This window comes from Typopeltis vanoorti, chromosome 7 (genome assembly GCF_054136105.1).
Source record: "Typopeltis vanoorti isolate ZY-2024b chromosome 7, IOZ_Tvanoo_1.0, whole genome shotgun sequence".
In the NCBI taxonomy this organism is placed as follows: domain Eukaryota; kingdom Metazoa; phylum Arthropoda; class Arachnida; order Uropygi; family Thelyphonidae; genus Typopeltis; species Typopeltis vanoorti.
In genome coordinates, this window is record NC_143555.1 from 77,788,516 (window position 1) to 77,801,448 (window position 12,933).

At 37.5% G+C, this 12,933-nt stretch overlaps 1 protein-coding gene across 2 annotated transcripts in view; it reads left to right on the forward strand.

The window, feature by feature from the left end:
* Nucleotides 1-12,645, forward strand: part of LOC150104799 (RING finger protein 150-like) — a 135,962-nt gene extending 123,317 nt beyond the window's left edge. For both annotated transcript variants that reach the window (XM_090395973.1, XM_090395974.1), the window contains one exon: nucleotides 10,527-12,645. In XM_090395973.1, coding sequence (XP_090252099.1) covers nucleotides 10,527-10,937 — 411 coding nt within the window. In that variant the 3' untranslated portion in view covers nucleotides 10,938-12,645. The remainder of the gene's footprint in view (nucleotides 1-10,526) is intronic.
* Nucleotides 12,646-12,933: the final 288 nt, after the last annotated feature.

Consider the following 12,933-nt stretch of genomic DNA (forward strand, 5'->3'; position numbering starts at 1 on the left):
GAACATTAGCACACATGCTAAAAGAGCGTTCAGTTGAACTGGCTATTCCTTTGACCAGGTTATATAAGTTGTGTCTCAGAAGAGGGAAGATTCCACAGGAGTGGAAAGAATGTATGGTAATCCCATTGCACAAGAGTGGTACAAAGACTGATATATTCTTCTCTGGAGTGGTGGTGAAGATTTTGGAAAAATTGGTTAGGACTTGCATACAGAAATAGGTTGACAGTGAATCTCTACTTGGCAATGAGCAACGTAGGTTTACTAAGGGAAGGTCATGTTTGAGCAACTTGCTCACATTCTATAATAATGTTACTGTTGAGTTAGACAAGGGAATGGATACACTGTGATACTTTTGGATTTTGCTGGGAAACTGGACAATGAGACTTATTTTTGCCTATGGTCCCACAGAAGGTTCTACTAAGGTAGAAGTGGAGGAATTTTTTGAGGCTTTAGAAAAAGCAACTGACACGACGAAAAAGGAAAAGTTGGTCCTTGTTGGGGATCTAAATAGTAGAGTAGGAAATGATTGTGAGACATACAAAAATATTTTGGGAAAATTTGGAGAAAAGAGCAAAGCTAATAATAATGGCAAATATCTGTTGGATTTCTGCTCAGGACATAGACTGGTTATTACTAACACCATGTTCCAACATAAAAATGTGCACAAATTCACATGGAGAGAAGAGGCTAGGAATAAGAAAAGTCTCATTGACTATGTTATTGTTGATAGTGATATTTTCACCCTGGTGCAGGACACCAGAGTGTATGGAGGATTTGAAATTGGAAGTGATCACTATATAGTCTTGAGCAGGATAAAATTGAATTTCACATTGAAAAGAAAAACATGTAAGAAAGTTTTAAAGCGAATAAAAGTTGATCAGCTCTCAGATGTGAACTGTAGACTAAAATACACAAAGATTATTGAAGAAAAAATGAAAGAGTTTGAGAACAGGAATCAAACCTTGGAGATTCAGTGACAAACTCTGAAGAAAACATTGATTGATTCTGCCAGAGAGGCATGTGGGGAGGTTGTCTGCAAGGATAAAAAAATCAGAACTCCCTGGTGGACACAGGAAGTTAAAGAGGCAGTGAAGGAAAAGAAGAAAGCATATCAAAAGTTCCTGTCAAATAAGTCAGCTTGTGCTCTTAGAGAATATAGAGAGAAATGCAAGAATGCTAAACACTGTGTAAAACTAGCTAAACAAAAGTCATGGGAGGACTTTGGCAAGAATATAGAAAATAAATATCAAGAAGGTGGCAAAATGTTCTGGAGGTTGTTGAAGAAGAGGAATAGAGGAAAGAGTGCTGTAAAAGGAGTTAGAGATGATAAAGGTGACATGAAAACTGGAGAAAAAGATATCCTTGAAGTATTGGAGTAATTACTTTGAAAAACTGCTAAATGAAACAAGCAGTGATGACAGCACAGTGGTAATAAACACTGACCAGGCATGCAGGCAGGAATACATATCCATACTTGAAGCAGAAAAAGCCATCAAAGGCTTGAAATGTGGAAAGGCAGCTGGAGTAGATGATATTCGACCAGAAATGCTGAAGTATGGTGGTATAAGAGTCTTACAGTGGCTGCACTGTAAGACTCTTATATTTTAGTTCAGAAAGCCTGGACAGAGGGATGAATTCCCGATGATTGGAGTAGAGCTCTCATAGTACCCATATATAAAAAGGAAAATAAAACTGAATCTGAAAACAAATCTGAAAACAAACCCCAACTCAACATCACCAGAGTTAAAGATCGGTACTATCAATGTAAGAAGCCTGAATGGCAAAGAAAGGGAGCTAGCTGAGGAATTAGATAAGTACCAGATCGACATAATAGGGGTGACTGAAACAAAAAAGACCAAAACTGGTGAGATCTTTCTGAGCAATAAATACAAAATGTTATATTCAGGCAATAACAATCAAGGAAAAGAAGGAGTAGCCATAGTATTCAACACAAAATACGAGGCTAATCTTCTTGAATGGCAGTCAGTCTCAAGTAGAGTAATGTGGGCAAATATGAGAAAGGGGAATTGGACAATGAGACTTATTTGTGCCTATGGTCCCACAGAAGGTTCTACTAAGGTAGAAGTGGAGGAATTTTTTGAGGCTTTAGAAAAAGCAACTGACACAATGAAAAAGGAAAAGTTGGTCCTTGTTGGGGATCTAAATAGTAGAGTAGGAAATGATTGTGAGACATACAAAAATATTTTGGGAAAATTTGGAGAAAAGAGCAAAGCTAATAATAATGGCAAATATCTGTTGGATTTCTGCTCAGGACATGGACTGGTTATTACTAACACCATGTTCCAACATAAAAATGTGCACAAATTCACATGGAGAGAAGAGGCTAGGAATAAGAAAAGTCTCATTGACTATGTTATTGTTGATAGTGATGTTTTCTCCCTGGTGCAGGACACCAGAGTGTACAGAGGATTTGAAATTGGAAGTGATCACTATTTAGTCTTGAGCAGGATAAAATTGAATTCATATTGAAAAGAATAACATGTAAGAAAGTTTTAAAGCGAATAAAAGTTGAGCAGCTTTCAGATGTAAACTGTAGACTAAAATACAGAAATATTATTGAAAAGAAAATGAAAGAGTTTGAGAACAGGAATCAAACCTTGGAGATTCAGCGGCAAACTCTGAAGGAAACATTCATTGATTCTGCCAGAGAGGCATGTGGTGAGGTTGTGTGCAAAGATAAAAAAATCAGAACTCCCTGGTGGACACAGGAAGTTAAAGAAGCAGTGAAGGAAAAGAAGAAAGCATATCAAAAGTTCCTGGCAAATAAGTCAGCTTTTAATCTTACAGAATACAGAGACAAATGTAAGAAAGCTAAACAGTGTGTAAAACTAGCTAAACAAAAGTCATGGGAGGACTTTGGCAAGAATATAGAAAATAAATATCAAGAAGGTGGCAAAATATTCTGGAGGTTGTTGAAGAAGCTTAGGAATGGAGGAAAGAGTGCTGTAAAAGGAATTAGAGATGATAAAGGTGAAATGAAAACAGGAGAAAAAGATATCCTTGAAGTATGGAGTAATTACTTTGAAAAACTGCTAAATGAAACAAGCAGTGATGACAGCACAGTGATAAAAAACACTGACCAGGCATGCAGTGAGGAATACATATCCATACTTGAAGTAGAAAAAGCCATCAAAGGCTTGAAATGTGGAAAGGCAGCAGGAGTAGATGATATTCGACCAGAAATGCTGAAGTATGGTGGTATAAGAGTCTTACAGTGGCTGCACTGCATAGTTCAGAAAGCCTGGACAGAGGGATGAATTCCCGATGATTGGAATAGAGCTCTCATAGTACCCATATATAAAAAGGGAAATAAAACTGAATGTGAGAATTACAGAGGTATTTCCCTACTGAGTGTTCCTGGCAAGATCTATGCAAGTATACTTGAGAAACGGTTGAGAAGAATTGTGGAAGAAAAGCTTGGTGAAGAACAAGCTGGATTCAGGCCAAATAGAGGCTGTCAGGATCAGATCTTCACTTTACGACAAATAGTCGAGAAAGCATGGGAATATAACAAAGATCTGTATTTAAGTTTTGTCGATTTGGAAAAGGCATATGACAAGGTGCCAAGAGAGAAGCTATTCAATACGCTGCAGTTATATGGTGTCAATGGGGCATTATATCAAGCAATACTTAGTCTTTATTTGAGTTGTGAGTCAGCAGTTAGAATTGAAGGAAGTACAGGAAGATGGTTTAATGTTAAATCTGGTGTGAGACAAGGATGTACATTATCCCCTCTGTTATTCATTATCTATATGGATCACATTATGAAGGAATGTGGTATTAAACCTGATATCAAAATTGGAGATGTTAATGTCAGCTCTTTGCTTTATGCGGATGATGTTATACTTCTAAGCAAATCTGCTACAAGTCTGCAAGATTCTCTGACTAAATTGAATAGCTGTTGTAATAGATATGGTATGAAGGTCAGCAATAAAAAGACAAAGACAATGAAAATAGGCAGAATCATTGAAAATGTCAACTGTGTTGTGAATGGAGAACCTGTGGAACAAGTAAAACATTTCAGCTACTTAGGCACAATTTTTACTGAAGATGGTAAACTAAATATAGAAATAGACAACAGAATCAGCAAAGCTGGTATCGTGGGAAGTCAATTGAATAAATTCATATGGAATAAGAAAGAAATTAGTCGGAACACTAAATTAGCTGTATACAAGACTGTGTTCAAACCAATTTTAACTTATGGATCTGAGAGCTGGGTCAGAAGTAAAACACTTGACCAAAGACTAGAGACCGCAGATATGAGAGTCCTGAGAAAGATTTGAGGCGTGAACAGATGGCATCAATGGCAATATCATATTAAAAATGAGGATATTAGGAAAGAACTTGACATTGTCAGCATCCAGGAATGCGTTAGCAGAGCTAATCTCAGATGGTATGGTCACTTAAATAGAATGGGAGAGGAAAGATTAGCAAAACAAGTGTTCTCTGCCAGGTTGGCAGGAAAACGACCCAGAGGAAGACCAAGATATAGGTGGATTGATACGGTACAAAGTGCCTTAGACGATAGAAATATAAGATCTGATAATGTTGGAGTCTTGACAAGTAACAGACTGATTTGGAGGAAAATTGTAGATAGGAAGTTAGTAATGATGTAATTTTTTCATGTAGTACTGTCATATCCTGTACACCCCTTGAGGGTACATGGCAGGAATTTGATGATGATGATGATGATAAAACTGAATGTGAGAATTACAGAGGTATTTCCCTACTGAGTGTTCCTGGCAAAATCTATGCAAGTATACTTGAGAAACGGTTGAGAAGAATTGTGGAAGAAAAGCTTGGTGAAGAACAAGCTGGATTCAGGCCAAACAGAGGCTGTCAGGATCAGATCTTCACTTTACGACAAATAGTCAAGAAAGCATGGGAATATAACAAAGATCTGTATTTAAGTTTTGTCGATTTAGAAAAGGCATATGATAAGGTGCCAAGAGAGAAGCTAGTCAATACGCTGCAGTTATATGGTGTCAACGGAGCATTATATCAAGCAATACTTAGTTTTTATTTGAGTTGTAAGTCAGCAGTTAGAATTGAAGGAAGTACAGGAAGATGGCTGGTGTGAGACAAGGATGTACATTATCCCCTCTGTTATTCATTGTCTATATGGATCACATTATGAAGGAAAGTGGTATTAAACATGATATCAAAATTGGAGATGTTAATGTCAGCTCTTTGTTTTATGCGGATGATGTTATACTTCTAAATAAATCTGCTACAAGTCGTCTGCAAGATTCTCTGACTAAATTGAATAGCTGTTGTATTAGATATGGTATGAAGGTCAGCAATAAAAAGACAAAGACAATGAAAATAGGCAGAATCATTGAAAATGTCAACTGTGTTGTGAATGGAGAACCTGTGGAACAAGTAAAACATTTCAGCTACTTGGGAACAATTTTTACTGAAGATGGTAAATTAAATATAGAAATAGACAACAAAATCAGCAAAGCTGGTATGGTGGGAAGTCAAATGAATAAATTCATATGGAATAAGAGAGAAATTAGCCAGAACACTAAATTAGCTGTATACAAGACAGTGTTCAAACCAGTGTTAACTTATCAATCTGAGAGCTGGGTTAGAAGTAAAACACTTGACCAAAGACTAGAGACCGCAGATATGAGATTCCTGAGAAAGATTAGAGGCGTGAACAAATGGCATCAATGGCAATATCATATTAAAAACGAGGATATTAGGAAAGAACTTGACATTGTCTGCATCCAGGAATGCGTTAGCAGAGCTAATCTCAGGTGGCATGGTCACCTAAACAGAATGGACGAGGAAAGATTAGCAAAACAAGTGTTCTCTGCCAGGTTGGCAGCAAAACGACCCAGAGGAAGACCAAGATATAGGTGGATTGATACAGTACAAAGTGCCTTAGACGATAGAAATATAAGATCTGCTAATGTTGGAGTCTTGACAAGTAACAGACTAATTTGGAGGAAAATTGTAGATAGGAAGTTAGTAATGATCTAATTTTTTCATATAGTACTGTCATATCCTGTACACCCGTTGTGGGTAAATGGCAGGAATTTGATGATGATGATGAGATTGTTGCATAAATTGGAAAATATGGGATTGATTATAAAATATTATCATGGATAAGTGGATGGCTGACTGACAGATATCAAAAAGTAGTAAGTTGGGGATGCGAGTCTGCAAGATTTAAGGTAACTAATAGTGTACCACAAGGATCAGTCATTAGTTCATTGTTATTCAATCTGTAAAAGTTGCAATGGAGTCATAAGTGAGAATAAAAAAGATGAGATAGATGCATTGAGTGAGATCGCATTGTTGAATGGTGCGATGGAAAAGGCAAAACAGCAGCTAGAGGGCATGAACAAAAGTCGACTGAATGAACCAACCAATAATAAAAGGTATGACAGGAAAAATAGACGTATGAATGTGAACATGAACAAAATGAAGGATAGAGTGCTGTATGGAGACTCGTTAGTACGAGGTGCGTTAGTAGAGGATTTGACAAAATCATACCAACCTGGTGCGACCATAAAGGATGTAACCGAGTCTATTAGAGAGCAAAAGGAAAGGGTGAAAGAAATGATTGTTGTGGCAGGTACGAATGATTTGAAAGGAGTTAAAATGGAAATGATAGAAGATCTGAATGAATTGTTTGAGGTAGCAAAAGAAAAGAGTGAGAGAGTTAGGATGATTAGTCTTTTGCCACGGTAAGACAGTGAAATGTTTAAAAGGAGGGCCATAATTGCGAATGACTTTATGCGTGGGTTATGTATGACGAGTGGTGTGGAATTTGTGGACGTGTGGAGTGAGTTTGATGGGCGAAAGGATCTATATAAGATGGATGCTTTGCATTTGAATGGTTACGGTGTAAGAAGACTTGAGAAAGTGTTGCTGAATGTAGTGGATGTGCAAATTCAGGGAAACTAGATTTGTTAAGGGGAGGGAGAGTGGCTATACAGTCCTTAGGGAGGCAGTTGAATGTAAGAACGAATATAATATGCCAGAGCAAATAAGGACAACAAATCTGAGTGGGATAGTTAATATAAGGCATCAAGGTAGGGTTGGGGCTAATGGGGGTCTTAAATTCATGTACACTAATACTAGGAGTATTAGGAACAAGAAGGAAGAGTTTTTGGCCATGGTTGGCACTTCCAGACCACAGGTTATAGGTATTAGTGAAACATGGCTGACTGTAGATGATATAACTAGTGGGATTGAATGTGATGGGTATAGTGTGTTCAGGAATGACAGAGAGAATAAAATAGGGGGAGGAATATTGTTGATGATAGTTGATGAGCTCCAGCCAAGGAGAATAGAAGTTGAATTGCAGGATAGAGAAAAGAGCACATTTGAGGCCATTTGGTGTGAGATTGTGGCTAGCAGAACTAAATATACAATTGGGTGCTGCTATAGACCAGGTGATGGAAAAGATGGTGGTGACAGTATGCACAAGCAAATAGAAGAAATGGGTGGAAGGAGGGTGATTATTATGGGAGATTTCAACTATGGTCGTATTGATTGGAGTGAGGAGAGGACACACGGGAGGAAGGAAATGAATTTTATGCGGTTATTAAGGGATAACTATCTGCGACAGCATGTAATAGAAAATACTAGGGGTCAGAGAGTGCTTGACCTAGTAATTACATCTGAGGATTTGGCTGTAACAAATATGACCACATTTCCACCAATCGGTGAGAGTGATCATAGGGTCTTGACTTGGGAGGTGGCTAAAGGTGTAGAATTTTCAATTAAAACAGGGTACATGTGGAATTATCGGGCTGGAAAGTATGACAAGCTTAGGAGTTTGATTGGCTCAGTGCCATGGCATGTACAACTGCAAGGACTAGAACTTGATAGTGCATAGGAGGTGGTTAAGAAGTGCTTGCATGAAGCAATGGCTGACTGTATACCTAGAGCCCGAATAATAAATCAAGTAGGGGTTAAATGGATGAATAACACCATTAAGCTTGAGCTGCAAAAAAAGAAACAACTATGGAGGGAATTTAAGGAGAAAGGTGACCGGCAGGCACATGAACGGTATAAAGCGCAGGTCAGAAGGGTGACGAGTGTGGTAAGAAAAGCAAAAAAGGATTACGAAAGAACATTGGCCAGGCAGGCTAAAGAGAATCCTAAACAGTTTTTTAGATATGTAGCAAGTAAAAGGAAAAATGTACATGGCAGAATGATTTTAAAGAATGCCGATGGTAGGGAGGTAACTGAATCAGTTGAGATAGTTGAGTTACTGAGTGAGCACTTTGCAAGAATATATCATCCAGGTGGTGACAGTGCAGAAACGAATAAACTAGTAGATTATACGGGAATTGTGGTGAATGAAGAGGAGGCGAGTAGTCTATTGCATAACCTCAATGTCAATACATCTGTGGGATTGGATGGTATACCAGCTCGTGTAGTATGAGAAGCAGCTAAAGAATTGTCAGTACCCTTGACCATTTTGTTTAATTTGAGTCTCGGGTCTGGGTTAGTCCCGAGCGGGTGGAAGGAAGGGAAAATAGTCCCACTGCATAAAGGTGGTTCCAAGACTGCTGTTGTAAATTACCGACCGATTAGCATATCAGGAATCATTGTCAAGGTCTTAGAGAAATTAGTCAAGAAAAGAATACAGGATTGGATAGATGAAAATGGGATATTGTATGGGGGACAACATGGTTTTGTGAAGGGTAGATCATGCCTCAGTAACTTGCTCACGTTTTATAACACAGTGACTGCTGAACTGGATAGAGGTAGTGGGTTTACAGTGATACTACCGGACCTTGCCAAGGCCTTTGATAGGATACCACATGGAACCCTAATCAGTAAACTGGAGCAGATGGGGATGGATATAGGTTTGGTGAGATGGATAGGAGGGTGGTTGAAGGAGAGATACCAGAGAGTGGTTTATTCAGGAGTGGAGTCAAAAAGACGTCTTGTGGCTAGTGGAGTGCCGCAGGGCTCTGTTCTTGGACCACTGCTTTTCAATTTGTTCATCAATGATATTGGAAAGGATTTGAGAGGAAGTATTCACTTGTTTGCTGATGATGCAAAGTTGGGTAGAGCAATTGTGAGTGCACAGGATGTCAAAATTTTACAGGATGATTTGGATAGGTTGGAGGACTGGGCTAGGAAAAAATGGATGTCAGTTTAATGTGGCAAAGTGTAAGGTTATGCACTTTGGGGTGAAAAGAATAGCAGCAGTGTATCGCATTGGTGGAACCGTACTCCAGGAGATTGATGAGGCCAGGGATTTGGGAGTGCTGGTGGATAGGGAGTTGAAGTTTAGGGGGCACATTGCAAAAGTGACTAAAACAGCTCACCAAATCACTTGGCTTCTGAAAAATACTTTAACATGCAGAGACAAACAAGTTGTTATTCCTCTGTATCGAGCCTTGATAAGACCCCATCTGGACTTCTGTGCCCAGTTATGGGCACCAGGGTTTCTTCATGATGGGGAGGAAGTGGAGAGGGTCCAGAGACGAGTGACCAAGATGATAGCAGGTTTGTGGAATGAACCTTATGAGAATAGGTTGAAGATTTGTGGGTTGCAGAAATTGGACGATGTCCACGCGGTTAGCCTAGTGGCTTTGCGCTTCGCAACCATATGCCTGGGGAAGGAGTGTCCTAGGTTCGATTCCCGTCAGAGACGTGAGGAGCTGAAGGATCTTCCTCAGCCATAGCCAAGTTAGCCGGTCTTGGGCGCGGGCAGTAGGGTTTTTTCCGCCAGTTTATCTGGTGTTTTTCATCCCGCAAGCAGGCAAACCGGCCCTTGAACACACAGGGATACAGCCAAGAATACCTTGAGGCATAGGAGTGACCATTCTATCCTCGTATTTCGGTTACGAAATCCAAGCATGCTTGGAAGGTTGTGGGCCTTAAAGGCCTGTTAAAGCCATTGGGATAGATAGAAATTGGACGATAGGTGAAGGAGGGGTGATATGATTGAGACATTCAAATTACTGAAGAGTTTTTATAAGATTGATCCAGAAGATATTTTTGAAAATATGACTGGTGGTGGGAGGACTAGGGGCCATGCATGGAAGCTGGGCAAGAGCGTGGTTGACAAGGGTGTTAGAGTTAGGTTTTTTTACTTGGAGAGTGGTGAATGAGTGGAATAAGCTTCCAGAGTCTGTTGTGGGTGCTACGACCGTGAATGAGTTCAAGGCAAGATATGATAGATACTGTGTGAATGTTGAATAGTTGTTCCAGACACGATGTTAGGGCCTCCCTCGATGAGTCTGTTGACTCCTTGGAGTTTCCCGGAACAATAATAATAATAATAATAATAAATTTGTATAATGGAAAAAAAAATTAAATTTATGTTCATCATAAAATAGTGCATACACTTTCTTAGTGCTTTGCATTTAATTAAGTATATATTGCTGTATATAATTAGATTGGCCTTGTGGTATGAATTGCTTTTTAAATGATTCTTGCAAGATGTCTGACTGATTCTATAGTCATACTTTAGAAATAAATAGATGTCTTTTTGTTACAGTTTCTCATGACAGTTTTCATTTTAGTTTTCAGGTAGTCAAGAAAGTGTACTGAATGTTGAAGATAGTCATTTCCACCATTCTCATCATGGAAATCTAGAGGAAGAAATAATCCATGTTCCTGTACACCAGCTTCCATCTAGTCAAATAGTATTATCAAATGAAGATAGGGCGACATCACCATGCAGTTTATCTCCTTTAAATCCAGATTCTGCCATTGCTGAAAGTTCTTTATTTTCTCCTATCCATTCTTCCACTATGGTAGTAGATAATGACAGTCCTCCCTCTTCTCACCAGTGGGATGAAGATGGAGATCCAGCTGCTCTCTCTATAGACTGGATGCAACAACAGAGCACAAGCAGTAGTAAGGAGCCATTAATGCCATCTGGAGATTCATTGCAAGATCAAGAGGAAATAAGTGAATGCATGGGCAAATGAAATTGATTCTTGAAGATCATAAAACAGACATATCTTTAATATCAGAAGTTATTGCAACAGAAAAACTGGATTACTCTGATGGTTTCCCTCTCTGCATAAGAAGTATAAATTGGCAGTAACAAAATGCATGCATATATATATTTTCCATTTTGCCAAATGAAATTTTGAGAAGATTAGAGTAGAAACCAAACTGGTATACTTAGTAATATACCATATAATTCCACATCTGAAAATTTTGTACATATGGAAGTAATGTATGATGAACTCCAGTAAGCAGTGTCTTTTGGCCGAAGAATAAAACTGAAATCAAAATGCCACTTTCGTCTGGGTGTTTATCCTGTAAGTGCATATTATCAGTATTAAGTGTGTAAATATGAAGATAGAAGTCTGTAAATTGTATTCCTTGTTGCTCATCTGTAGCCCCATATGAGGCTTCCTGTGTATTTTTTTTAACAAAGAATTGTATATATATGAACTCCTACAGCTGTGCACTCTTATGGTACTATTCACAGTGAAAGAATGATGGAGAAATTAAAATCGTGACCCATTTCTCTGTGTGAAATAAATATTTTAATGGATTGTTAATATATTCATTGGTGTAATAGCTGTGTTGTAATAGAACTTTTGTAATCAGTGCATTAATATAAGTAAAATATTACTATTTACATAAGTTTACCTTATGAGAGATCAACTTCTCTTTATATACCTCTACTATAATTTTTAGAAATATAGACCGAGTATTGGGTACTTACTTAATTTAAAACTGAAATGCAGTTCCTGTTATATGTGAATGTTTTTAAGCTGCTCTTGTCTGCATTCAAGTAAATGACTAAGTCTTAATCAGAACATTTTCCTCTTCACTGGCATCTGGTTAGGCTTGAAGTACATCCTCTTCATGCATTTGCATGCTGTAGTTATTACAACATGGCTACTTGGTAATGTTAAAAACCAGTGTTCTACATAATATATTATAACACTCTGCTGATCATCATTCTCAGCAAGATAGACGACTTGGTGTTCATAAAATATTTGCTAAAATGTGTATCCATATGATGTGTTGAAATGTAGTAGACCAATATCTATAACTTAAACTCATAATTCTAAATGTTATTCATGAAAGTTCAGATGTGAAAATATTTTTGAGTCTATTTTAACCATGGTGTTTAGAGAAAAATAGTAAAATCAGATAGAAAAATTAATTTTTATCAGACATTTAGAAAATAAAATTCAGCAATTTCATGAAAGTCATGAAGATAGTACACATAATTATACTAAAATACTTAGGTTCACAATTTTTTCAGCATATAAAAAATATTTTTATGGACATCATAAAATATTAGTAAAATGTGGAGCCTGCTACCTCCACATGGCCAGAATACTGTTGGTGTATCTCAGTAACATTAGATGTAAATGATCCTGTTGTTCTGTTTATGCTATTAGTCAACTTCTTCCATTTAAAAATACAAAAAAGTGCCAAAATACTTCACCTGCTATATATATGAAGAGTGATACACTATATCTTTTGTGGAAAAACTGTTTATACATATGTGCATATAAATATACAGTATATATAAAACAGAGAAAGAACAAGGTGTACAGAGATTTTAGATGCATTTTTAATGTAAAAAGAATTATTTCCAACTTTGTTGGCATTTTAGCAGAGGAATACAAATGTAAATTGAATTACTATTAAAATATGAATTTTTGAAAAAAAAACTCTTAAACTAATTTCAAGTTGTTTTCATTTTAATATACCACGTGGATATTTGCTTTTATGCAAGTCACATCTTGCACTATATTACAATAGGCCCATAATAATATAATTATTGGGGCCATGAATGCAGATTTTAGGCTAAAATCTGCCTATTTTTTATTTTTTTGGATAAAATCCATTAATTCCTAATGACACTATCTCAATTTTGATTTATTTCTGCTGGTTTTGGAGTGGATTTTCACAATCTTCAATGAGAAATACTTTGTCATTGACAGATTATGG